General features: G+C 35.6%; 1 protein-coding gene across 1 annotated transcript in view; it reads right to left on the bottom strand.

The window, feature by feature from the left end:
- The window catches only part of LOC118840419 (solute carrier organic anion transporter family member 4C1-like), a 120,249-nt gene that overhangs the window by 70,682 nt on the left and 22,338 nt on the right, over nt 1–27,229 (bottom strand). The window contains exons 4-8 of the mRNA XM_036747920.1: nt 26,335–26,431; nt 15,702–15,823; nt 11,303–11,418; nt 4,194–4,338; nt 3,002–3,197 (exon numbers count right to left, since the gene is read on the bottom strand). Coding sequence (XP_036603815.1) covers nt 3,002–3,197; nt 4,194–4,338; nt 11,303–11,418; nt 15,702–15,823; nt 26,335–26,431 — 676 coding nt within the window. The remainder of the gene's footprint in view (nt 1–3,001; nt 3,198–4,193; nt 4,339–11,302; nt 11,419–15,701; nt 15,824–26,334; nt 26,432–27,229) is intronic.

Here is a 27,229-nt window from a genome sequence, read left to right as displayed (position 1 = left end):
GTTCCGCCACCTTCTCAGTCATTTAAATTCAGAACAGAGTATCATCCTCTACTTTTCACTCTCTTACCACCCGCCCTCCCTCCCAATATCTAGACTTTTGCTGTGTCCTGTCAGCTTTACCTTGATAATACCACTCATATACTCCACTTCTCTCCTTTGACAATGCCACCATCCTGGTGTAGGCCTTCATCATCTCATGACTGGACTTCTGCAATGGCTGGTCTCCCTGCTTCAAGCCTCTCCCCACTTTGCTCTATCCCCTCATACTTTGGCTAATGCCCAAACTTCTGGTTTATCTCCTTGACTTAAGTCTCCTCACTCAATTTCATCCTCTACTTGGCTGTCAAATCAATCTTTCTAAAGCAAAAGTCAGACCATATTACCTCCTTCTATTCAATAAATACCAGTGGCTCCCTATCACCTCTAAGAGCAAATATATACTCTGTTTGAAATTCAAAGTCTTTCATAACCTCACCCTCTCTGACCTAACCAGTCTTCTTACACCTTTACTTCCTGCTCCCCTATGCCCTGTGATCTGGTGACACTGGCCTTCTTGCTGTTTCTCACACAAAAGTCTATCTCTAGTCTCTGGAAATTTTCACTATTCCCCATGTCTAGAAGATTCTCCCTCCTCATATCTGCTTCCTGCATGCTCTGGCTTCTTTCAACATCAAGCTAAAATTCCATCTTCTATGAGAACCCTTTCCTGATTTCTCCTTGATACTCGTACCTCCCCTCTGTCATCTCCAACTTGTCCTGTACATATCTTATTTGCACATGGTATTTTGCATATGGTCTCCATTACAGATTAGAGTCCATGCTCCTTAAAAATAGGAACTATCTTTTGCCTTTCTTTGCATGCCTATCACTCAGCATGGTGCCAGGTAAATAACAGGTGCTTAATAAATGCATATTGACTGACTGCTCTAGAGGCTCCTCAGTTTATCACTGTCCTTTCTAAAATACAGCCCTCTGAATAAATACAATATCCTACATGTGGTGTTACCAGGGCAAGTACATCAGGACTCTCGCCTCACATCCCTGGCTTCTATGCCTTTTCAAAAGCAGGCAATGTTCATATTGACTTTCTTCACTGCCATAATCATTCGACTAAAACCAAAAGATTTTCTTTCCAAACACACGACTATCTAGTAAGACCTTCCTCATCCTGTACTTGTAAGGTTGATTATCTGAACTGAAATATAAGGTTTATACACACACACACACACACACACACACACACACACACACACAAATATCTACATTTGCGTTTATCCTCTATAATAAGATAAAAACAAATTTTATCTTATTTTCTTTGACCTAAAATTTTAGACTATCAAGAATTCTGAACAGTGGGAGGGAGTATACTCTAAGCCTGTGGGTGAATATTTTGTGGAAAGTGTATATACCATAGTCTTTGGAGAAAGTAGCAAATACACACCTCTGAATAAATTTCTCGTTGGTGGCTTCAGAAAATCCAAATTTTATATTATATTCCATTACAGGATAAGCAGTTAATGATAAAATGACAGCTTGCCTTACAGTGGTCAGCAAATTTGATAAGCATTCTATATATGGCTTTGTTATTGAGGGGACAATCTCCTGGAAGAGATGAAAAGGGGTGAGTTTAAGGGAATAAGTAGAAACGCTGGCCTTTGAGAAGAGAACCTTCCTCAGAGAATGGGGTGAAGGAAGGTATTAAAGGGTTTTGAGGTATGCAAAAAGGAAAAGAAGGAACTCAGGATAAATGTCCTCCATTTTCATAGTTAAATACGAGGTAAGGCCCTCTGTAGATGGGGTAAGATGGGATACTGTAGTACACTCGAGAGAAGTTCGTAAACTGTTGATGTGGGAACTACAGTAGTAAGTAAATTAGGGAGGAATAAAAGGACTGCCATAAAGTAATGAGACTTGAGAACTTCCATTTGTAGGAGGCCTAGTTGGCCCAATTGTGTGACTTCCTCCAGCACAGGTGAACAGGGTGGAGAAAAGGGATGGTAGGGGTTACCAAGAAATGGGTTTTAGCAAGCCATGACCAATAAGAGAGGGTTAAAGAATTCAAAACATGAAGACAGACTATAAATACGGAACCAGATAACTTGGGCCAAGTTTGGGAGGAAAGGAAAGGCCAGGGCACGAGGTTATGGTCTGGAAGAACACTGAATCATGGAGGGATTAGCAGTTATGATGAGAATGATGAATTAGCTTAGAAAGAACAAGATATAAGGATAAATAGGAAGTTTTGGTCAGAGAGGAATTTCAGAATTTCTATCTTTGAAGTAGAATGTTTATAGGGACTGGCAAGATCAAAAATCAAAAATTCTTGTATACAAATAAGATGAAATAAAGGTGTAGGTTATTAGAGTTGAGGCAGCTGGGTGGTATAATGGATAGAACACTGAACCTGAAGTCAGGCTTGAAGCCTTGTGTTCAAATATGGCCTCAGACACTTACTAGCTGACCTTGGGAAAGTCACCTAATTACAGTTACTCAGCTTCAGTTTCCCTATCTATAAAATGGGGATAGCACCTATCTCCCAGAGTTGCTATGAGGATAAAATGAGATATTTGTAAAGCACTTTACGAACCTTAAAGCTCTATTACTAACTATTTTTATTATTGAGGGAGTTGATGGATTGGAAGGATAGGATATCACTGAAGTCCCCAAGTATCAAAGGCAGGGAAGACAGCACTAATACAATTCTTTCTTCTCCAAATTTTTATTGTGCAATTAGTCAGTACAAAATTTAAAATGCTATGTTTAGTATTATTACTGTCATTATCATTTTTAATATCCTCCAAATCTTCACAGTTATTAGATTTGTCTTCACATGATTTTAAGCTCCTTGAAAACAACAGCATCTTATGATTTATAAACCCATACAGTGTTTCATATGGCACTGAACACATATAGTACCCACTTGGAAAATACTTGATAATGACTAATAAACAGTTTTTGGACTACGATGTTAAACTATAAAAAGATATTAAGATATATTTACCCTTTATATGGTTGAAAAACTCCAGCAAATGCCTCATTTGGACATTTCATAAAAATTAAAGTTATAGTTAGCAAAAAGGACGCTATAGATGAAAGTACTGCAAATTTCATAGCTTGTTTACAAGACATTTTGAACTTGGAAACAATGACACCACCCAAAATCTGCCCAAGAGCTGCTCCTGGTATTAAAACAATCCCTAAAAAAAAGGTCCAACAGTTAGAATATGAATGAGACACAGTCAATCACAGAACAATTCACAATGACATTCAGAAAAAAACAAATCATTTGCTCAACTAGTTAGCAGTGGCAGATCTTTTCCTCCCCCCAAAATACAAGCAATAGAGTTGGGAAAGTAGAAGAAAAAAAGAAGAAAGGTGTGAAAGAGAAGAAGAAAGAAGAGGCAAAAGGAAAAGTAAATGTGGGTAAGAGGAAAGTAAAAGCCAAGAGAGAAATTAGAAAAGTCATAGGAAAGGAAGGAGATTTTTAAAAAAGGGTTATTCTGGAGAGGATTCTGGAAACTCTCTTCTGACAAATTATATCCTGAAAATGACCATCTATCAAAAGCCCAAATACATGTGAACATCCAATAACCTGCCACTGCTAGGTAGAAATTATGAAATAATAAATAAAAACTTTATTATCCCAGAGACATTAAAGCTTAACAAAATGACCCCCCTGGATATCAGTTACCTCCTCTCTAAAAATGAGAGGCTTAAACTATGACCTCTAGGGTTCCTTTTTACTCCAACGTTTTATTATTCAACTTTTAGTTTTACAAATTTAATTTTGGCTCCATTTTTTTTCAACCCAGACCAGTGATTTCATTGATATGAAGAATTCTAGAAGGGGAAATTTCCTCTACTAAAGAAGACCAGCATCTACCATGCAATTTCATAGTCTAAAAGAGTTCTCTGAGAGATTAAATGACATGCCAAGGGTCACACAGCCAATGTGTATTGGAAGTGGGACTTGAACTCAGGTCTTTCCTAATCAAAGGTCTAAGCTGGACTCTCTGTTCACTATACCATGTTGCCTCTCCATTACTGTTTTCTAGAATCTTTTCTTTCATATACTTAGAAATTTTGCCAAGGGTCACATTCAAATTTGTATAAACTAAAAGTTTTAGCAGTAAGGATATTTAAGAATAGCTGATGTTTTTAGCATAAAGGAAAATCTAATGATGTGAATGTACCTCCAAGGGTAGCTGCATAGCTGGATGACTTTCCAAATTGATTTTCTATATATTTAGGTAAAAAGGTAGCAAATCCAGTGGTAATCAAGGCTTCTGTGGTGGTGGATAGAACTAAACACATGAAGGCAGGATTCTTCAGCAAAATCTGTAAATAAAGTGTTTCGAGTTAGTAGCCACATTATTAATGATTATATTTCATTAAGAGGATAATTTAACAACTAGAAATGATACTTTGCAGCCATCACATGTTAAAACTGCACATTTCCCCAATCTGAGACATACACAGTAAATTTAAAAAGAAGCCACTGATAAATAATTTAAAGGCAAGTACTGTGTTGGACTAGGAGTCAGGAAGTCATGGATTTGAATGCTGCCTCAGACACTCACTGCTTATATGACCTTGGGCAAGTCATGTAACCTCTCTAGATCTAAGGATCCTTATTGATAAAATGAGGAGGATAGATTCAACGACTTCCAGGGTCCTCCATCCTAAAATCTATAATTCTATTAATATGAAAAAGATATTAGCAGATGTTTGACATGCTTTTTTGTTGTTCCCAATACCACTGTTTGTGAGCTACATGTCAGGTAAATGAGATAAAGAAAAAGTGGACAAAGTACCAAACAGAACTCAGAGTAAACACTGACAAAGTATTGTAAAGAAATAGTCTACTGAGTCTATTACACTATATGAGGAGGAAAGGCATATTTTAAATGATTATATTATTTGTTCATATGCAAATGTGCATAATATTTGAAAATAGCATGTTCCTTTATGTGGGTTAATTTTTCCATAATATTGCTAACATTATTAATTGCTTTAACAATTACTTTTTTTCCTCCAATAGAAAATATGGTCTCCTTCCACAGTCTTGATTCAATTCAATTCTATATTCTTCTACACCTTTGAATCTGTTTTCCCCTTGCTCTACTACAGTCAGGCATAGCCAATTCTTTTTTTTTAATTAATTAATTTTTCATTTTCGGCATTTGCTTTTATAAGATTTTGAGTTCTAAAATTTCCCCCCTCTCTCCATTCCCCCCTCTGCAAGATGGCATTCAATCTGATACATGTATGATCATATAAAAACATATTTCTATATTAGTCATATTGTGAAAGAAGAATCAGAATAAAAGGGGAAAACCATGAGAAATAAAAAACCAAAAAAAATCAACCAAAAAGGGAAAATTGTATGCTTCAATCTGTGTTTAGACTCCATAGTTCTTTTTCTGGATGTGGCTAGCATTTTCTATCATGAGTGTTTTGGAATTGTCTTAGGTCATTGCATTGCTCAGAAGAGCTAAGTCTAACAAAGTCGGTCATCGCACAGTGTTGCTGTTACTGGCATCTCTTTAAATTCTCTTTCATTGCCAAACTCTTAAACAGTATTGTCTATTCTCATTACATCCACTTCCTCATAAACCACTCACAATATTGTGGTTTCCAACTTCCATACTCAGCCAAAATTTCTCCAAAGCCCCATTTTGTTTTTATTTTGTTGATAGCTTGTGCTTTCACATCACTTCCAAACATATTCTTCCCCTCCCATTTTTCTAACAAAGAACTTATAAAAGCAATAGAAAAAATAGTTCAGTAAAACCAACTCTTTAACTACATCTGAAAGTACATGATATTTCACACTCATAATGCCCCATTTCAAAGAAGATGGAGAGGTTAATTTTCTCAGTTCATGATGGCCTATCTGTTAAATCTGATGGCCTTTTCCTTAATCTTTATTAGAACTTGCCTCTGTAAGGTTTCTTCTAGATATTCTCTCCTCCCTTGGCTTCTGTGATACTCCTCTTTTCATGTTTCTCCTACCTTCCTCTTTTTCCTGGCTCATTATCACTTTCCCATCTGCTAAGCATGAAGGCTCCCTCAAGATACAGCTTGGTCCCCTTTCTCCTCTCCCTACAGGCTGTTTCTTTGTTCTCAGCCACTCCTATGGATTCAATAATCATCTCTAAGAAAATGACTCTCAAATTTGTATACCCAGCCCTAATTGTACTACTCTTGTACTCTAATACCAAATCATCAACAGTCTTCTGGACATTACTATCTGAATGTCTCATTAGCAGCTCAAATTAAACATTTCAAAACCAGCTGTACCTGAACCTTGTCACCTTGACATATAAGGCCATCTATATGTAATTTCAATGTAACTTCCCATTCTTATTTGACATTACTCTCTTCCTTCATGCACACAACATTCCAAGAAAACTGGACAATTAGCTGTTGGAATTCAGGATTCCAGTTTCCATGTCTGTGTACTTAACAAAGAAAAAAGGAAAAAGAAAAAAAAGGGTTTATTTTGTTTCTATACAAGAAGCTACTTTGCAAAACGTATTCAGGCATTTCCTGAAAAAGATAGATTGCTAAATGTCTATGTCCATCCTGATTAGTATTCTCATATGTTTCTTTCCAAACCATTATACACATGCATCTCATGACCTTCTTGTCACCAACACTGCCTTCCATTTACCTGAATGCAATAAAACTTTGTGAATGCACCCTCACAGGAAATACTGGCATTGTAAGGGGAAGAGACAGACAGGATGTGAGAGGAAGGGATGTGTGGCTAAGAGTGCTAGACTGATCACATAGACTTATCTTCTTTAAGGTAAACATTCACATTCAACCAAAGCGGTAGCCTCAAGGCAAGACAACTACCAGAAGACAATGCCAAGAGATTAGAGCACTTCTTTGTGGGTGAAGTTTGTTGCTAACTTAGCAGAAACGATTAAATAATTTTGAGTTAGAGAATGACGTGGTTAGATTTATGTTTTAGGAGTATCAATTTTGATTCTTCAAACACTATAATGTGCCATGACTCCATGCCACTTAACATCAGCAGCCGAATAGCCTTGTTTAAAAAGATGGGTTTTGATGTTAAGGAGTAGCTTTGGATTTCATAATTTTCCAAATACACTCCCAGTCATTTTCTTCCTTCTATTCAATTCTGGACCCAGTTCAAGTTCCTTCTACCAGTGCCTACCTTGTTGGACTAACTGAATGAACTTTCCATCCAGCAGTACGTCAGAGTCTTCTATAAGGAATCTCTTTTCCACTTGGATTCTACACAAGACAACACTCTCTATTATAGATGTGAATATCTTTTGTGAGCATATACCTATTTTTTGCTTCTGTTCACTATATGAGAAAGATAAGGATAGAGAGTAGGCCTATGATTTCACTGGTACATGGAAATATCAGATATGGAAATCATACCAATGAAACGTATAGTCTCAGTGTTGATTAGAACAAAGTGACTTACCCAGAGCCACGTAGCCAATATGTGTTGAGGGAAGATTTGAACCCACGTGTTCCTAATTCCAAGGACAGCTCCATATCCACTATGCTATGCTGTCTTACTGCTTAGAAAAGTAGTTGCTTTGCAAGATTTGCCACAAACTTAATTTCTGTAAAGTGCTTATTTTTCTCCTTTCCCTTCAGATAAAGCTTTGGAGTTTTGATCCCATATCCAAAGGACAAGGCAGGCAGAAGAAATGGTAGTATCACATAGTTATTTAGTATGATAATGCTACAAATGATTCTTCTTATATTTTGCCACAGAGTATAAAAAGTAGAATTGCCATACCAGCGATGAACTATCAATATTTATTTAATGGTGTTATCTTTTAGAATAGGAAAAACAAAAAAGAAACTATGTAAATGTTGCCATTCATTTGTCTTCTCAGAGCATATGCCAAATTAATTTCCTACTCTTCTGCTTTTCTTATATAAAGTTGTTACATGAATGGTCTTATAAGAGGATGCAGCTACATTGTAATTCTTATACTCAGCAAATGTGGAACAAACATTCTCTCACTGTTTCTTAATCTCACCTACATTAAAGTTGATGACAATTCAGTAATTTGCCACATTGTCCAAATATTTAGGAAGTGACTTGCCCAAAGATAAAGTCAGACTGAAAAGCTTCACATCTTTTCTTTCAGATTCCTTATTTAATTTAGACTTACAAACATAAATCTATAAAAAGAAACTTCTCATTTTTGCTTCTTTACGTTGGATAAAATTATTTCATTTCCCATTTAGAGTCTTTATCTTGGGCATCCCAAAACCCAAAGTTGTTTCTGTAATCTTAGAGATAATACACATAGGAAGTGCTTATTAATAAGTACCTTTTCATTTATTTCATTCATTGGTTGAATAATTATGGCTTCTAGAAGCTTCTGTCCAAAATTCTATAATTTTTATGAAGATTTACATTTCTTATCTTACATGTAGACCATGCTCTTATAAACCATTTTTAATGCTTACATCTTAAACTGGAAGCAATCTTTATAGAACACAACCATAAACTGTATGTGATTATAAAGTAATGATACTTGAATTTTAGGAGAAGATATAAATCAAAGTGATGTGGTGCTTTTCCAAATGTATTGCCTTGGGAAACTAAATATGTTCCGATCCAAATTCTACCTTTGCTCATAATACTTTTAGAACTGCTTTCAGAGCCTGTATCATATTCTTTCAAATATCCTTATGTATAGCAAATCTTCATCATTTAAAAGTATATTTCATTTTTTGAAAATGTCAGTAGTTGTTTGGCGCCATGTCTGGAGATAAAGTGAGTAATCAAGCTGGACAATACAACTTGGAGGCTTAAACTAATAGGAAATCATAGCCATCTCATCTCAGATGAGGAAGCAACTAAACTGCAGAGAAATTATGCTCTTCAGCACTGTCATAAAGAACGAAATAACTGAAACAGTTCATTATTTTTGCATTGTAAAGAATTTCTCAGGGCACCTCAGAATCCCTCTATAATTTCTGGAACTCAAAGTATAGCAAAAAGGCAGTGGTTAATAGCTACTAGATGCTATGGGTTACACAAAATTACAAGGTAAATTCTGTAAAGTGGTAATGTAAATGAAAGAGGTCACCACCAGGTCAGTAAAGTGAAAAGCAAGCAGGGAACTAGAAAGAGTGTTCAAATGTCAGATCCAAGCAACTAGGAACTAGCAGAAATCAGGCATAAATTAAGTTGACCCAAGTGGAATGAATACAAAGAGAAAAGAACTAAAATGAACAAAACAAAGAATGAAAACTAGAATATATAAATCAGAAACAATACTTCAGAGAAACTAGACAGAAGCACAGCTATACAAAAACAATATTTGCCCGTCTACAGAATAAACGTGCAAGTACCAGACAGCACTCAGAGCAGAATATCATCCTTATCAAAACCTAGTACAGAGCACAGAGCTGTTGGGAGGATAAGATGAAGATAATCCATATAAAACTCTTTGCAAACCTTAAAGTGCTATGTCAGTGCTGGCAATTACTATTATTACTACAATGATTGTTTATTTGTTTCTAAATGAAATTCAAGCTCTTGACCATTCAATGTAAAGCTACAGAACTTGCATCCTGGTCACATGGATCCTTTCACTTACATAGAAAGATAACAAATAAAATAAACAAAAAGTTTAGGTAAGAGTTCCTAAATTTTAATAAAGGTCATTTCTACTTATTTGCACAATTTGTTTCTTGCTTTTCATTTTTTCATAAAGGTATAATTGAGATTCTTGAATGATAAGATAATGACAACATCAAATAATTAAAAACTAAAGCAATAAATACACTAATTAGGAGGCTAAGGCTATGACTTCGGCTTAGCCACTTTTCAATTTAAATTAGCAAACATTTGTTAAGTTCCTATCATATATAAAGTGAGAGGCAGGATCACATAGCAGACGGAAAGCTGGACCTGGACCAGAGTTTGGTTTTGCCTCTGACAAATACTACATGATCCTCAACAGATCACTTAACCTCTTTTTGCCTCAAACAACTTTCTAAGATAAGTTACAAAAGACTGGCTGATTTGCATTGATGAAGGGAGATTCTCTACTAGAATTTCTCCACACTGATGTATTCTTAACTTTAAAAAATATATGCATGGTACCATGCTAAGCACTAGGGACATAAAAATGATAATCTCTGCCCTCAAGGAGATTTGGTATACCATCTTCTCGTTTCCCTTACTTCATCACTTTAATTTACCTGTAATCCTTTATCCATCATCCCTTGCTCTCACTATGTAACTAACCCACCTCCTCATTTCTCAATCATACATATCCTGAATGATAGTCCTCACACCATGTCTTGTGCAGAGGCCATCAATAGAAATATGCTGCAGTCTGCCTTCACCCACTATGAATCTCATCAAAAGTTTTTGCCATTGTCATGGAGAATGTCCTGCACAGTCAAATGGAAGAGAGATATCCTATAGATCAGTGTTTCACAAAGGTATAATAGGAAATACTGAAGTTATTGAAAATAAAACTTCATGAATAACGGTGTTTACTATAAAGTACACTCAGCATATGTCATATAAGTATAATATTCAGAAAATAAATAAAATTTGTTTGTTACATGTATGTACTAACATCAAAATATGCCAGACCTTGAATTCACAAATAATTTAACAAAAATTGCTGCTCAATTTGAAAACTGTACATGCAAGATTGTCCCAACTCTCTTATATAGTGTTATCAACTTAAACATTTACTATGCCTTGATTCCTCATGGCAAAGAATACCATGCTGTCAAAAAAAAAAAGAATTGAGAATCAGATCTCTAGATGATGAGGTCTACCGGGTGATACTGCTTTTTTTTGCACTGCACTTCAAAACATTGTTGGACCTCCTCAGTAAGAACCATGATACTTAGAAAAGACTAGTTTCATAATATAAGGTATGAAAAGCTAAAAGGATGAAAAATGCCTATTGTATAGTCTGTGACATGGTGCTGGAAGGCCAGTTCACTGAGGTATAATATAAAATATTGAAGTTACTGAAAATGCCTATTTTGGGAACATATTTTTGGGACAAGATAAACAATGAATCTTCTCTTCCCTTCCTCCCAAATTTCAGTTATAAGCCTAAAAAAGCAATACTTGTAGGTTTGTTCTGTATTGCTTTTTCTGAACTATTGTTTCCACATTTATAGAAGATGATCTCTCTAAGTTTCTTAAAATATTAAAATTTATGTTGTATGAAAACTTAAATGCCTCACAATCCAAGTCACAGTATCAAAAAATGAAATATTCTCATTGAATTTATTATAAAAGATGTTACATTACCAGAAGAGACGCTGGGAAATCTTTAAAACTCTTTCCAAATTCCTCATCTTGAAATTTTGTTATATTGTCATCCTGATGGACCTGAGAAACTTTTCCAGCTCGCACTAAAGTGGTGCCTACAAATGAACAAATTTGACATAATAGACAAGTTGGACAATTTTCTTGATTTCTACAATTAATATATCTTAATACAGGGTCTAATTTTCTCCATTAACAAGTCAGTAATATGGAAACCTAAGTTATGAAAACTAATAATAATAATAACTAAAATTTACATAGCAACATAAGGTTTGCAAAGCACTTTACCTATATTATCTTATTTGACTCTCACAACAACCTGAGAGAAATGATTATTAATAATCAATGATTTGGGGAGATCCAGAGTTACCTCCTTTTTCTAAAGTCCTAATTTCAAAAGCTTAGTTTCTTGAAGCATATTACTGATAATGAGATTGGAATAACTTTCTTCTTCAGACCCCACCCAGGTGGAGAAGCCATTGTGCTCTACTCAGGTTTGGGTGGGGATAAATTCTTCGAATAGATTGCCCAAGGCTGGGGGTGACTTAGAAGTAAATGACATAATAAAAGTTCATTCAAATAGGTTCAGCCCCTCATTTTAATATTCATTCTCTCATTAATTGTTAACCAATTAGAGTTGAATGCCACCCTTGGAACACCACTCTTCCAATGGGCATATAAGCCATTAGCCCACTGTCATGATTGTCTTTGGTCTAAGGGAGATGACCAAATGACCATCCTTTTATTAATAAACATACTGGCATTATTAATAAATGAATGAATTACCTAGAAATTGTGTCTTCCAAACTTTTTAAACTTCACAAGCCCCATAAAATAGGTGTTATTATTATCCCTATTTTACAGGTGGGGAAACTGAGACTCAGAGAGGTTAAATAGCTGGCCCAGGGTCACACATTTATTAAGTGTTTGAGGAAGAACTGAGGTTCAGGTCTCCCTCACCCCATTACCCCACTTATGTGCCTCAGATAAGGGGAAGTTCATGACAGTGTTAGGTGTTAAAGGAAACGTGCCCACCAGGGAGCCTCCTTTCTTTCCTTTAAGTGTTTTCACGCAAGTATAGGATTTAAGATTTAGAGCTGGAAGAAACCTCAGATTCAATTCCTCCTCTATTTTACAGATGTTCATAGAATCATAGATTTAGAACTGTATGTAGAGAGCTTAGAAGTTATAAAATCCAATCTGTTCATTTTACAGACGAGGAAATGAGGCCCTGAGAATGTAAGGGACTTGCCAAGGTTAACACACTCCATCCACTGTCCTCCTCAGCTGCCTCAACACAAATTCTTTTTTTTAATGAGTTTTGATGAAAACAAAGCCAATGAAAGGAGTTGTACTTAGCAATGTATGACTTTGCAATTAAAATGTTTCTTATAAACTATGCTCATGTAATAAAGCCGAAGAAACTTATAAGCTCTGTAAAACATTTAAAAGTATCAGATTCATCTGTTATTCAAAGATTTTCATAGCAGCCTTGTATGGTACTGCAAAAGACTACAAACCTTACTGGTTAACAATAGGGAAAGAGTCAAATAAATTGTGGTACATTAGGGTAATGAAATACTATGATGACACCAATTATAAGACACAAAGAAAACTGGAGAAGGCTTTATGAATAATACAAAAGAGAAAGAGCAGAACCAAAAGAATGATGTAGATATTATGACCATATAAGAATAAAAATGATCAAAAAGTAATGAAAACAAAAGAAACTGATGAAAAGTGAGAAAAACAAATGGATGGAATTCAGCTCTGGAAAGATGATGATGCTACTTATTTAAAATGAACAAAGAGATAAAAGTGTATTTGCATTGCATAGTAAAAAAAATCCTTGTGTAAAAATTTCAGAAAAAAAAGAAAGGGAAAGAACAATAGAATAGATTTGGGTTATAAATCAATGGAGGAAGAAAAATAAGTGAAATTATTATATTAATTCTTCAAAAGGTGCAAGGAGGGCCAAAGCAAATGCTATTCTGGACCTATTCTGATCAACAAGGATGTTCCTGCCCTCGAGGAGCTTAGCTTCTATAAGGGGAGACTATATACACACAAACACACACACACATGCGCACACACAGGTATACATATATATGTATACACGTATGTATGTGTGGATGTATATGTAAATACAGAATACATACAAAAGAAATATAAGCTAAAGTAGTGGGAATACAAGGTGGCTCTTGGTATCAGGAAAGGTTTTATGCAGAAGGTGGCACCTGAACAGAGTTTTGAAGGAAGTCATGGATTATAAGAGGCAAAAGTAACAAAGGAGTATATTCCAGGTACAGTGAATAGCCAGGACAAAGGCAAGTTGCTGGCAGGGGGAGAGTCACATGTGAGCAACAGCAAGGAACAAAACGATAGGAAAGTTAGAACTGTGTCAGCTTCAATAATAGGCAGAATAAACTGAGGCTAGTTAGGAAAATAAAAAAAAATTCATTTATCTCAGGGTCAATGGGAAGATAGTAATGGATGGTTAAGGAGAAAACAAAACTACTCAACTCTTGTTTTATTTGTTTCCTTTGCCAAGGAAAATGATCTCACAACAGAACAAAATTGGCTAATACTTGGACTTGAAAACAAAGGTAAGCAATGCAAGTAGTAAAAGCTATTTTAAAGAGTTCAAATCATCGGGCCTGAATGTAAAGATCTTAAAAGACTGAAGACTGGAAGAGGTACTATGGAATTAGAAAAAAAGGAAATATCTGGATATTTTTAAAGGGAAGTGAGGGATGGAGGTGGAGGGGAGGAAGAATGTACAAATCATAGGCTTGATTTTTGATTCCAGGAAGGATTGTAGAATGTAAGAAATAGTTAATGAAAGACTAGAAAAGAAGATAATGATCATAGAGAACCAGCACGACTTCATCAAGAATATATCATGACAATGTAACCTCCTTTCTTTTCTTGTCCGGGAAACTGCACTGGTACAGTAGGGGAATGTGATGAAGACATTTAACCCATCTCTCATGAATGTCATTGTAAAGTTGGTAAGAGAAGGAGGACTAAACAATGGAGAAAATAGTATAGTTTGGCATATTCAGAAATGGTTGAATGACTAGGCCCGGAATACTCATTAAAGGGCTGATATTAATTTGGATAAAGGTCTTTACTGACTTCCCCCAGGAAGCTTCCTTCTCTCTATGCAGTTTCACATTTAAATTAATGATTTAGCTAAAGACACAGATGATATCCATATTAAATATGCAGGTGGTACAAAGCTGTGAGGGATAGCTATTTTGTTGGATGACAGAATCTGGATCCAAAATGATACAAGTAGGTTAGAATCCTGGTTGGAATAAAATAACGCCAAATCTAATAAGGTTAAGTTTTAAAAAAATCAACACTACAGGTACAAGATTAGGAAAGCATGGCTAGGCATAGTTAATTGAAAATGATAAGAAAATTTTGATGGGCAACAAGCCCCATTTCAGTGAAAAGTATAATATGGTAGCCAAATAACAGTTGTTAAGTGGAAAAACAGGGATGGATGCCAGTAATGTTGCAGAGAAAAAACTGACAAGATTTGGAAGCTGAGTAGTCATCAGGAGTCAGAGAGAGAGGAAAAACCCAAACATAACTTTGCAGTGAAGGAATAGAGAGGGTCAGATGAGGAGCATATTTAGGGGAAAGATAATAAGTTACTTTATTGAATCTGAAATGTGGGATACACAGGTAGAGATGGCCAGTAGGCAGAAAAAATTAACAAATCCACGGCTGTGGCAGAGAAATTAAACAAAATAAGAAAATTTAGGAACAGTAATATAAAGCCAGATACTATACACACAAAAAATTTGAAGTTTTACTACTCAGTTCTCTTACAGAATTAAGGGCTAATCATGCAGAAAAGATATACTTCTAGGTATCTGCTATTTGGAAATTATCCCTAAATAGATTATTATGATTTATGCCAATAGGACCTATTTTGTTCTAATAAATTAAGGGCACATTAATCTGAAATATAAAATAGTGGTAATGATAACTGTTATTTTACTGAAATTTATTTAGTCAATAAAATGTACTGTTATAATAAGATATTAAGTTTATTTGAATTATAAAATAATAGTATATTACAGTTTAGTGCTTTTAAAGCACTTGCACGTGTTATTTTATTTTATCCATAGAGCCATCCCACGAATGCAAAGTAGAGTATTTTTGAATAATGCAAAATAGATTTTTTCAAATCAGTTGCTAATTGAAATGGATTATTACTGGAGTAATGCTTTTTACCCTCTAAGAATAAAGCAACAAGTCTAATGGTAACAATGAAAAGTAAACATACTAGTCAAGCAAATCTTAGATTTCAGTACCTACTTTAAGAATGAAGTTTATTTTAAGAAATTATCTTTTTAACATTTACCTGGTAAATGCTTTGGAAAGCAAGAAAAAGGTATAATCATAGACCATCCCAGGAAGCAGGAAAGAAGAAACCCTATCCACCATGCACCCAGCCAGCGTGGATCATCTTCAGTGATGTCAATGCTTAAATAAGAAAAAAAAAAGATTCAAATCTAGTTTCTAATTACAAATGAACACAGAAGTACTTTTCTACTCTGATATTATAAGGCAGAGGCCATCTTCTCTACTACCTTTTTATCTCCCCAGTGCCTAGCAAGTGCTTTATACACAATAGTAACTACTTAACAAATGATTGCTGAATGGATGATTAGATGGAAATTCCTTCTGAGGCAGAATAGCACCAATTAGTCAATCAGCAGGCATATATTAAGGTGCTTTGCAAACAAATACAAACTGAAACTATCTTAGCCGTTAAGGAGTTTATTCTTGTTTTATATATAGTAGGTCTACTTGGAGATAGTTTGTGTGATATTTTGTCGTACAAGTCACTAGTTTATATTATAATTACCAAAATAAAGGTCTCTGTCTTTTTTGTCCCTAATGCAGCCAGCTCTTTAAAACATATCAGTATTCAAACTGGGGTAGCTGTCATAGAAAGTAGAATGAAGCAAAAATATTAAAATATCTACAGATGAAATGCCACTGTAACCAAGTTCACGGAACATGGAGATCATTTTGTCATAGAGCTCTTATAATGTACATATAGATGATGAAACACACTTCTCTCATCTTAGAAGAGAGGTAGGGTAGTACAGGGTGCTTTTACACCATCAGATGTCATCAAGGTATCAGTTGGTTTAACTTAACTCTTTTTCTTTGTTACAATGGAGGGTTCTAAGTGGGAATGTTATGACATTAGGATTATTATTATCATATAAAAACAATTTTTTAAAAAATTGGGGCCTTTGGTGGATTGAAAGCTCATTATGAATCAGCGTGTGACCTCAAAAAGTTAATGCTATGGAGAAGTATATTCATAACAAGGAAGTTGACAGTGTCTCTGAACTCAACTCTTCCATGATCAGACCACATTTGGAATAGTCTCTGTTCAGATCTGATGATCAAACTTTTAGGAAGAACAATGATAAGCTGAAATATTTCTAAAGGAAATCTACCAAGATGATGAAAAGACTGGAGATATTCCATAGACAGACTGGTGGAAGACTTTGGGGGACCTGATAGCTAGAAGTTGGCTTAAACTTGTTCTGCTTGCCCCAAGAAAGCAGAATTAGAAGCAATGGATGGAAGCTACAGGGAAGATGCAAGGGAAATTACAATTAAAATTACAATAAAAAATTTAAAAATGGAATGTATTTCTTTTTCTTTTCATTAGAAGTCTTTAAGGAAAAGCAGATATCTACTTGCCAAGTATTTTGTGGAGGGAATTTTAAGGCAAACAGGTTGGACTAGATGGCATCTTGGAAGCCTAAATTCATAATTCTGTGAATCTGGTTCCCTTTCTAGACCACTGGAAAATGGCTACAGATCAGGGTTTTAAGGGAAAAAAATATAAAACTTAGCCTTTGAATATATTCTGCCAAGAAACACCACTGTGACTAGCCTCCCCCACCCCTCCATGTTGTATAGGTACATTTCTGCTCCATTTTGGGCAATGAGTTCAGTTTTGGATATATCAAAATATCTAGGGGATACCCAGTTCAAGATATCTAATAAGAGTTTGAAAATGTGAGACTGGAGATCAGCAGAGAGATTAGGGATGGATAAGTAGATCTGAGAATCATCAGCATTGAGATGATAATTGAATACATGGAAGTTGATGAGATCTGAGTTCAAATTTGACATTAGACACTTAATAGCTGTATGATCCTAAGCAAGGCACTTAACCCCTATTTGCTTCAATTTCCCCATCTGTATAATGGGAATAATAACAGCACTTAGCTCCTAGGATTGTGAGGATAAAATGAAATAATATTAATAAACTGCTTTGCAAACTTGAAAGCACCATAGAAAGGCTATTGTTATTATTGTTATTATTATTATTACACACACACACACACACACACACACACACACAGAGTTTGATTAGGAATACAGTCACTTCAAAAAGAATACAATAAGGAATAGGAAGAGGGAAAAGGAGATGACTGTAAGGGGGAAGGTAGATGATCCAGGGAGGGATTTTTCATAAGCAAAACAAACTCTAAGCTTGGAAAATGGATAATGATTGGACAGAAGATTAAAAAGAAAGGGTAAGAACTCATCATAAATATGGGGCAGGAATAAAGAGAAGAAAAAGTTTAAGAAAATAGGATTGAGAGAAATACTTAATTACCATTCATAGCTGTAAGTGTAAATGGGATTAACTCACCCATAAAACAAGAGGACAGCATAAAGGATTAGAAAACAAAATCAAACAATATATTGTTTATAAGAAAACACATTTGAAACACTTGCACAGAGTTAAAATAAAAGCAAAACCTACTATGCTTCAACTGAGCCAAAAACAATCAAACAAATAAAGGGTTACAAGTATGATTTAGACAAGGATGAATAAAAAATAATGTTAATTAAAAGAGATAAATGGGGAAACAACATTTTGCTGAAAGGTAACAGACAATAAATTAATTTCAGTACTTAAAATACACCAAATGGCATAGGATCTAAATTATTAAAAAAAAAAACTAAATTAGTTACAAGGAGAAATAAATAGCAAGACTATAATAGTGGAGGGGATCTCAATGTACCCACTTTTAGCCCTGGGTAAATCTTAGCAAAAAATAAAATAGTTAAGAACTAAATAGAATTTAAGGAAAGTTAAATAGCATAAACTTCCCATTATTACTGAATGGGAATATAAAGAATTATGCAGATTTCTCAGTTCTATAATTTGCAAAACGGATCATGTACGATGACATAAAACACTCAAAAATGCAGAAGAGCAAATATTAGAGATATCCTTTACTAATTACTTTGCAATAAAAATCACATTAAAGGGCCATTAAAAAGTATTAAAAATGAACTGAAGAAATAATTGTTCAGAATTGGCAGGTCAAAGAATAAATCACAGAAAGGACAAGTAATTTCATTAAATGACAGAAATAAGAGAACACAGCAAAATTTGGGAGATGCAGCCAAAGCAATACTAAGGACAAAACTTCTCTGAACATTTTCATTTATAAGAAAAAGAGATCACTGGGCGTTAAGTAAAAAAAAACAACTAGAATCATAACAATTTTAAAAAATTAAACACCAAAATAGAAATCCTAAAGATCAAGAATAAATGAACAAAAGCATGGACAAAAACACTGAACCATTAAGTAATTAGTTTCTCTCTTCTTTTTAATCTAAGTTATCAGTAATAAAAATTTAAAAGGAGAATTCGCAATACAAGAAGAATGAAATGAAAGATATTTTTAGAAATGATTTTGAACAACCATATACCATAAAACCAACTTACTTGAAATAATGATAAAAATATGAAGTACAAAAATTAACAGAGCAAAAAAGAGAGAATGTAAACAACCCAATCTAAGAGGAAGAAATCAAACAAGCTATAGACTTTCAAAGACAAAAACAAAAATCAGAAACAAATGGATTCACAAGTGAATTCATTGAAATATTCAAATAAAATTTAATTACAAAATTACAAAAACTGTATGCAAAATTAGCAAAAGATGGGATCCTTTCAAATTCCTTTTGAGAAAAATATCGGGAGGGGGGTGGAGCCAAGATGGCAGAGTGAAAGCTGGGACTTGCTTGAGCTCTCCCCCAAAGCCCTCCATATACCTGTAAAAAACGACTCTACACAATTCCTAGAGCAATAGAACCCACAAAGTGAATGAGTGAAACAAATTTCTAGCCCAAGACAAGCTGGGAGGTCAACAGGAAAAGTCTGCTGCACCAGTCTGAGACAGGAACGCAGTCCAGTGTGGGCCGTGCTGGCACAGACCAGGCCCCAGCAAATCTGGAATAAGCTTCAAGGGACTGAATCAGTGGCAGCTGTTGTGGTTTCCAGACTTCTCAACCAATTGCCAAAGACAACTTAGAAGGTCAGTAGGAAAAGTCTGTGGGGCATGAGTGAGAGAGGAATGTGGTCCAGCCTCAGGCCCAGCCCCAGGGGTGGTGGCTGCAGCAGCAGCAGCAGGAGCAGTGGCAGTGGCTTCTTTTGGAGCTCTCAGCCCTCAGATGGTGGCGGGATCAAGCAGCTGATCAAAGGGGGGATCGCAGGGATCTCTTTGCTGGCACTAAGGCAGGATTCCTTGCTTTGCCCTTGCTTGGATCTGGGTTGCAGTCTTAGGTGGCAGTCCTGGGGTGAGAATGAGGGCTGGCATGATGGAGCTTGTGGTGGTGGTGAAGAGGGAATCTTCCTCACAGTTCTAAGGCAGAAAAGACTACTTATGGTCACTCAGAGATGAGAGCACAGAGTAGGAGAGGAGTAAACACTTCTTTGATCACACAATCTTGGAAGAACCAAAAATTTACAGGTCCTTAGAAATATTTCTGAAAACAGCTGTGCAAACCTCTGAAGTGCGGGACAGTACACTCTCCACTCTGGAAGCAGAGTTATACCTTAACAAAGAGCTAAAAAGTTGAGTAATTGGCTGGGAAAATGAGCAAACAGCAGAAATAAATTAGATTATAGACTCTTAATTTGGTGACAAAGAAAATCAAAACATACAACCAAAAGAAGACAGCAAAGTCAAAGCTCCTACATCCAAAGCCTCCAAGAAAAATTTGAATTGTCCTCAGGCCATGGAAGAGCTCAAAAAGCATTTTGAAAATCAAGTAAGAGAAGTAGAGGAAAAATTAGGTATAGAAATGAGTGTGATGCAAGAAAATCATGAAAAATGACTCAATAGCTTGCTAAAGGAGACCCCAAAAAATGCTGAAGAAAATAACACCTTTAAAAATAGACTAAACCAAATGGCAAAAGAGCTCAAAAAAGCCAATGAAGAGAAGAATGTCTTAAAAAGTAAAATCTGGCAAATGGAAAAGGAGGTCCAAAAGCTCACTGAAGAAAATAATTCCTTAAAAATTAGAATGGAGCAAATGGAAGTTCATGACTCTTTGAGAAATCAAGAAATTATAAAACAAAACCAAAAGAATGAAAAAATAGAAGACAATGTGAAATAACTCATACAACAGTAATGTAAATTTGAAGATCTTTCCCACCCATTTATAGGCCCATGTGATCTGCTTATGTCACAGGAAGCCTAAGTCATATGTGGTGGGAGGAGCTTGCTGAATGAGAAGACAGGAAAGGGTGGAACAGGAAATGCTCAGAGCAATTAGAGCTGAGGGAGAGAACAGATGTAGGAGTGCTAGCTATGCTGTGAGTCTGTTTGTGGGAAGGCTCCAGCAGGGGCCGGAAGGTTATAGGATGGCAAGGCTCCATGCTGTGATATTGTGTTTTAAGTTCCTTGCTGTTATGATAAAGTGGACTTACTGGTTTTGAGAGTTGCTGCTTGTATGGGTTGGACTTATTGGTTATGGGATCTGGTCCTCTGGTGTCTGAATAAATGTTTTACTTCTATCTTCTATATGGAAAGTCTCTCATATTTTGTGACACAGAACTACATAAGCATAATCATAATTATTGTCGATGTGTTTATTGCCTTGCTGATACAACTCATTGGAGAAAAAAACTGACCTGGAAAATAGATCTAGGAGGAAAAAATTTTTTTTGCTTTTTTAAATTTATTTTTAGTTTTCAACATTCATTTCCACAAGATTTTGAGTTACAAATTTTCTCCCCATCTCTACCCTCCCCCCCACCCCAAGATAGCATATATTCTGGTTGCCCCTTTCCCCAGTCTGCCCTTCCTTCTATCACCGCACTCACCCCGCCTTATCCCTTTTACCCTTACTTTCTTGTAGGGAAAGACAAATTTCTATACCCCATGGCCTGTATATCTTATTCAGGAGAGAGAATTTTTAAATTATTGGACTACTTGAAAGCCATGATCAAAAAAAGATCCTAGACATCATCTTTCAAGAAATTATCGAAGAAAACTGCCCTGATATTCTAGAAGCAGAGGAGAAAATAGAAATTGAAAAAATCCACCAATCGCTTTCTGAAAGAGATCCCCAAAGGAAAACTCCTAGGAATATTGTAGCCAAATTTCAGAGTTCCCAGGTCAGGGAGAAAATATTTCAAGCAGCCAGAAAGAAAAAAATACAAGTATTATGGAGACACAATTAGGATAACACAAGATTTAGCAGCTTCTATATTAAGGGATCACAGAGCTTGGAATATGATATTCCAGAAGTCAAAGGATCTAGGATTAAAACCAAGAATTACCTACCAGAAAAACTGAGTATAATCCTTCAGGGAAAATGGACATTCAATGTAATAGAGGACTTTCAAGCATTCTTGATGAAAAGACCAGAGCTGAATAGAAAATCTGACTTTCAAATACAAGACTCAAGAGAAGCATGAAAAGGTAAACAGGAAAAAGAACTCAGAAGGGACTTATTAAAGTTGAAATGTTTACATTCCTACATGGGAAGATGATATTTGTAACTCATGAGACCTTTTTCATTATTAGGGTAGTTGGAGGAAACATACATACACACATGTATGTATATATATATATACATACATGTGTGTGTGTGTGTGTGTGTGTGTGTATACACACATATATGTATATGTGTGTGTGTGTCTACACAGGATGAGTTGAATATGAAGGGATAATATCTAAAAAATAAAATCAAGGGATGAAAGAGGAATGTACTGGGAAGAGAAAGGGAGAGGTAGAATGGAGTAAACTATCTCACATAAAAGAGGCAAGAAAAAGCCTTTACAGTGAGGGAAAGAGGGGGAGGTGAGAGGGAATGAGTGAACCTTACTCCTATTAGATTTGACTTCTGAAGGAGGGAATAACATGCTTACCCTACGGCAAAGTAAGGGGGAAGGGGATAAAGGGGGTAGGGGTGATAGAAAAGAGGGCAAATGGGGGGAGGGGCAATCAGAAGCAAATACTTTTGAGGTGGGATAGGAAAACTGCCATGATATTCTAGAACCAGAGGGTAAAATAGAAATTGAAAGAATCCACCGATCACCTCTTGAAAAAGATTCCCAAAACAAAACTTCTAGGAATATTTTAGCCAAATTCCAGAGTTCCCAGGTCAAGGATAACATATTGCAAGCAGCCAGAAAGAAACAATTTGAGTATTGTGGAAACACAATCACGGTAACACAAGGTCTAGCAGCTTTCACATTAAGGGATTGAAGGGCTTGGAATATGATATTCAGGAGGTCAAAGGAGCTAGGATTAAAACCAAGAATCACCTACCTAGCAAAACTGAGTATAATACTTCAAGGGAAAATGGATTTTCAATAAAATAGAGGACTTTCAAGCATTCTTGATTAAGAAAAGACCAGAACTGAATAGAAACTCTGACTTTCAAATACAAGACTCAAGAGAAGCATGAAAAGGTAAACAGGAAAGAGAACTCATAAGGGACTTACTAAAGTTGAACTGTTTTGTTTACATTCCTACATGGAAAGATGATATTTGTAATGCATGAAACCTTTCTAAGTATTAGGGTAGTTGAAGGGAATATACATACATATATATAGACAAAGGACACAGGGTGAGCTGAATATGCAGGGATGATATCTAAAAATAAATAAATACAATTAAGGGGTGAGAGAGAAATATATTGGGAGAAGGAGAAAGAGAGAGATAGAATGGGGTAAATTATCTCACATAAGAGTGGCAAGAAAAAGCAGTTCTATTGGAAGGGAAGAGGGGATAGCTGAAAGAGTAGGAATGAAGCTTGCTCTCATCAGACTTGACTTAAGGAGGGAATAACATACACACTCAATTGAGTATCTTACCCTACAGGAAAGTAGGGGGGAAGGGGATAAGAAAAAGGGGATGATAGAAGAGAGGGCAGAGAGGGGGAGCAGGTAATTAAAAGCAAATACTTTTGAAAAGGGCCAGGTCAAGGGAATGAAACTGAATAAAGGGGGACAGGATAGGATGGAGGGAAATACAATTAGTCTTTCACAACACGACTGTTATGGAAGTGTTTTGCATAATGACACATGTGTGGCCTTTGTTGAACTGCTTGCCTTCTCAAGGTGGGTTGGTAGGGAGGGAAGAAGGGAGAAAATTTGGAACTCAAAGTTCTAAAAACAAATGCTCAAAAAAGTTGTTTTTTACATGCAATTAGGAAATAAGATATACAGGCAATGGGGTATAGAAATCTATCTTGCCCTACAAGAAAGTAAGGGTAAAGGGGATAAGAGGGAGGGGAGTGGGGTGACAGAAGGGAGGGAAGACTGGGGAAAGAGGCAATCAGAATATATCCCATCTTGCTGTAGGGGGAGGGTAGAAATGGGGAGAAAATTTGTAACTCAAAATCTTGTGGAAATCAATGTTGAAAACTAAAAAGTACTAAATAAAAAATAAAACCCTTTAAAAAAGTTTTATCACTGTGACAGATTAGGTACAAAATAGACAAAAGCAAGAAAACAAGTACCTTGGTGTTCAATAAACACAATAGTCAACCCCTGTGAGAACTGGACAACAGTATGGAAGAAATTAAATTCACCACTGCCTCATACCTCATGTCAATATAAGTTCCAAATGGATATGTGTCAAATATAAGGTCTTATTGTAAACAAATTAGAGATACATGGGAAAAAATTAGGTATCAGAATGCCACTGATTTATGTGGGTTTATTTTACATCCCGCAACTTTGCTAAAGTTTTTTATTATTTCAAGTAGTTTTTTGCTTGATTCTCTAGGATTCTCTAAGTCAATCATCATATCATGTGAAAGAGTGATAACTTAGTTTCTTCTTTGACTATGCTAATGCCTTCAATTTCTTTTTCTTCTCTTATTGCTAAAGCTAACATTTCTAGTACCAAATTGCATAATAGAGGTGACAATGGACATTCTTGTTTCACCCCCGATCTTATTGGGAATGCATCTAGCTTATCCCCATTACATATTAATGCTTGCTGATGGTTTTAGGTAGATGCTACTTATAATTTTAAGGAAGACTCCACTTATTCCTGTGCTTTCTAGTATTTTTAATAGGAATGGGTGTTGTATTTTGTCAAAAGCTTTTTCTGCATCTATTGAGATAATGATATGGCTTTTGCTAGTTTTGTTGTTGATATGGTCAATTATGCTAATAGTTTTCATAATATTGAACCAGCCTTGCATTCCTGGAATAAATCCTATCTGGTCATAGTGCATTAGTCTCATAATAAGTTGCTGCAATCTTTTTGCTAATATTTTATTTAAAATTTTTGCATCAATATTCATTATCACCTATGCATTTTTTATGTCATTATAACATAATCGACTCACTCATGAATCCTCTTTCTATGTAGAATCTTTCTAAATGCCATTATTGTCAGGTAACAGAAACTACAGATAATAGCCTTCTAGCCTAAATCAGAGTTTGACTGTAAGAATCACTCTAGTTCTGTACTGTTTTCAAAGCTGCCACTTCTAACACTACTGGAGTAGTCTTCTGTTAGAACAATCATGCTACTAATGAATGACTTCTCTTGTTATTATCACACATTTCTATCACCATACCAGAATTCTCCAGTTGTTCCACAGGGTCCACACTCCAAGTTCTGAATGCTCCCTGAGTCTGGCCATGGCTACAGATTAATATTGTTTTGGGTATGACCATGATGGATGCCTTTTTAAGTATCCCAATGCTTTTCTTTTTGGTAAGCTGTCTCTCCTATTTTGGATTTTATCTGTATTGTCAGTCCAGCTGATCAGAGGTGCTAAACCTGAAACACTGGCCATAATGTTCCTAGTATTACTATACTCTAGGGTACATAAGGCGTCAGTTGACCCCTACCTGATACTATTTGTGTTGTGATTGGCTGACAAAGCTATGGGATCCAAAGGATACAGCCTCTAGAGCTATGGGTATTCTCAGTTTCTAATGTTCCTCACATGAGCTTACATACCCAGGGATAGAGGCATTATTCAATGGCTTAGGGAACGGTTATCTTGTCTGTGTCTGTTAGAGAGTAGATTCTATTTTAGAGCTTTCTGGCATTATTTGTTACAGGTTGTTATCAGGGTATTTTTTTTTCCAGTGCAACGCAACTGATGAAAATGAGCCTTAGCTATTAGATGTTTTTGTCTACAGCAAAGCAATCTGAAGATCCACCTTTACTTGGAAGTAAGTGATGACAGAATGAGGATACCAATCACCCTGGACATTTACTTAAGGTACTATATTAATTATTTCATTAGTTTCTGGGTTGGAAATTAGAAAGGTAAATGTAAGTAAAGTACACGGAAGCTCTAGGTTTTGTGGATGATGCTTTTTCATAAAAAAAATGAATCTTGCTATCTTCAAATTACTATGATACTTGCCTCACTTAAAAAGACATTGTTCACCATAAATAGCATAACACTGATAAAATTAGTGATAGCATTAAATTCATATTTAGTAGTTTATTAAAAATACTTTGCAGCCTTCATCACATATACTTAATTATATTAACTAAATACAATGGGAAAATGCAACTTAATTTACATAAATATTCTTTCTGAAGAATAATAAATGTTAAAGAGAGAAAAACATTCATTTTAAGAAACACATATCAAATGCGGCATCTATAAGCAACATTTTACACAATTAAAAATGAGAGAAAATACACTAGAAAATAATGACTTACTCTTCTTCTACATTGGCATCAATATAAATTGTTAGAAGTTGTCCTCCTAATACATAGCCAATAGCAGGGCCAAGAACAGACATAGCATAGCCAATTCCTAGAAAATACATTATGAACATCAATACATACTGTCATTTTCAAATATTAAGCTCAGTAATGATTAACTACCTCTTACTGTGACTTTTAGAAGCAATGATACAAATGAACACGGAGACCATTTAAATACTCCTGAGATTAAGAATAGCAAGTAATGTAAATAATTTTTCTTACATGTAGGTATGTGGTGTTAATGTGATTAAAGATCTTCCCCTCCCATTAATAGGTTTCAAGCGGAGCTAGTTAAGGGAAGTTTGACTAGGGGAGGCTTGTTTGTAAAAAGGCCCATACCCTTTCGCTAATTAGGACACAAGGGTTGTGAAGCCCTCTGGCTCTAAAAAGGGCATATATACTCAAGGATAGCTGTTAGGCTCTCTCTCTCTCAGAACTGCAGAAGGAGAGGATACAGGCAAGCAGACAGCTAGGATTTGTAAATGAGTATTTATGGGAAGGCCCCAGCAGAGGGGAAGGTTATGGGATAGCTTGGCTCCCTGCTGTGATATTGTGTTGTAAGTTCTTTGCTTTTATAATGAAGTGGACTTACTGGTTTTGGGATGTAATTGTTGCTATGTTGAATTGGAGCTATTGGTTTTGGGATTTGATCCTCTGGTGTCTGAATAAATGTTTGACTTCTTCTGTCTTCTATATGGAGAGTCTCATATTCTGCGATACAGAACTATACAGGCATATTTATGGTCACCATTGATATTGTGACACTTGCCTTACTGATGTAAGGCATTAAATGATAGAAAATACTTAACTTCTGTTAAAAGGTCTTGTCTTTTTGAGTTGCCATATT

Source organism: Trichosurus vulpecula, chromosome 1, assembly GCF_011100635.1.
Source record: "Trichosurus vulpecula isolate mTriVul1 chromosome 1, mTriVul1.pri, whole genome shotgun sequence".
NCBI classification, from domain to species: Eukaryota; Metazoa; Chordata; class Mammalia; order Diprotodontia; family Phalangeridae; genus Trichosurus; species Trichosurus vulpecula.
This window is presented reverse-complemented; position numbering and strand designations above follow the sequence as displayed.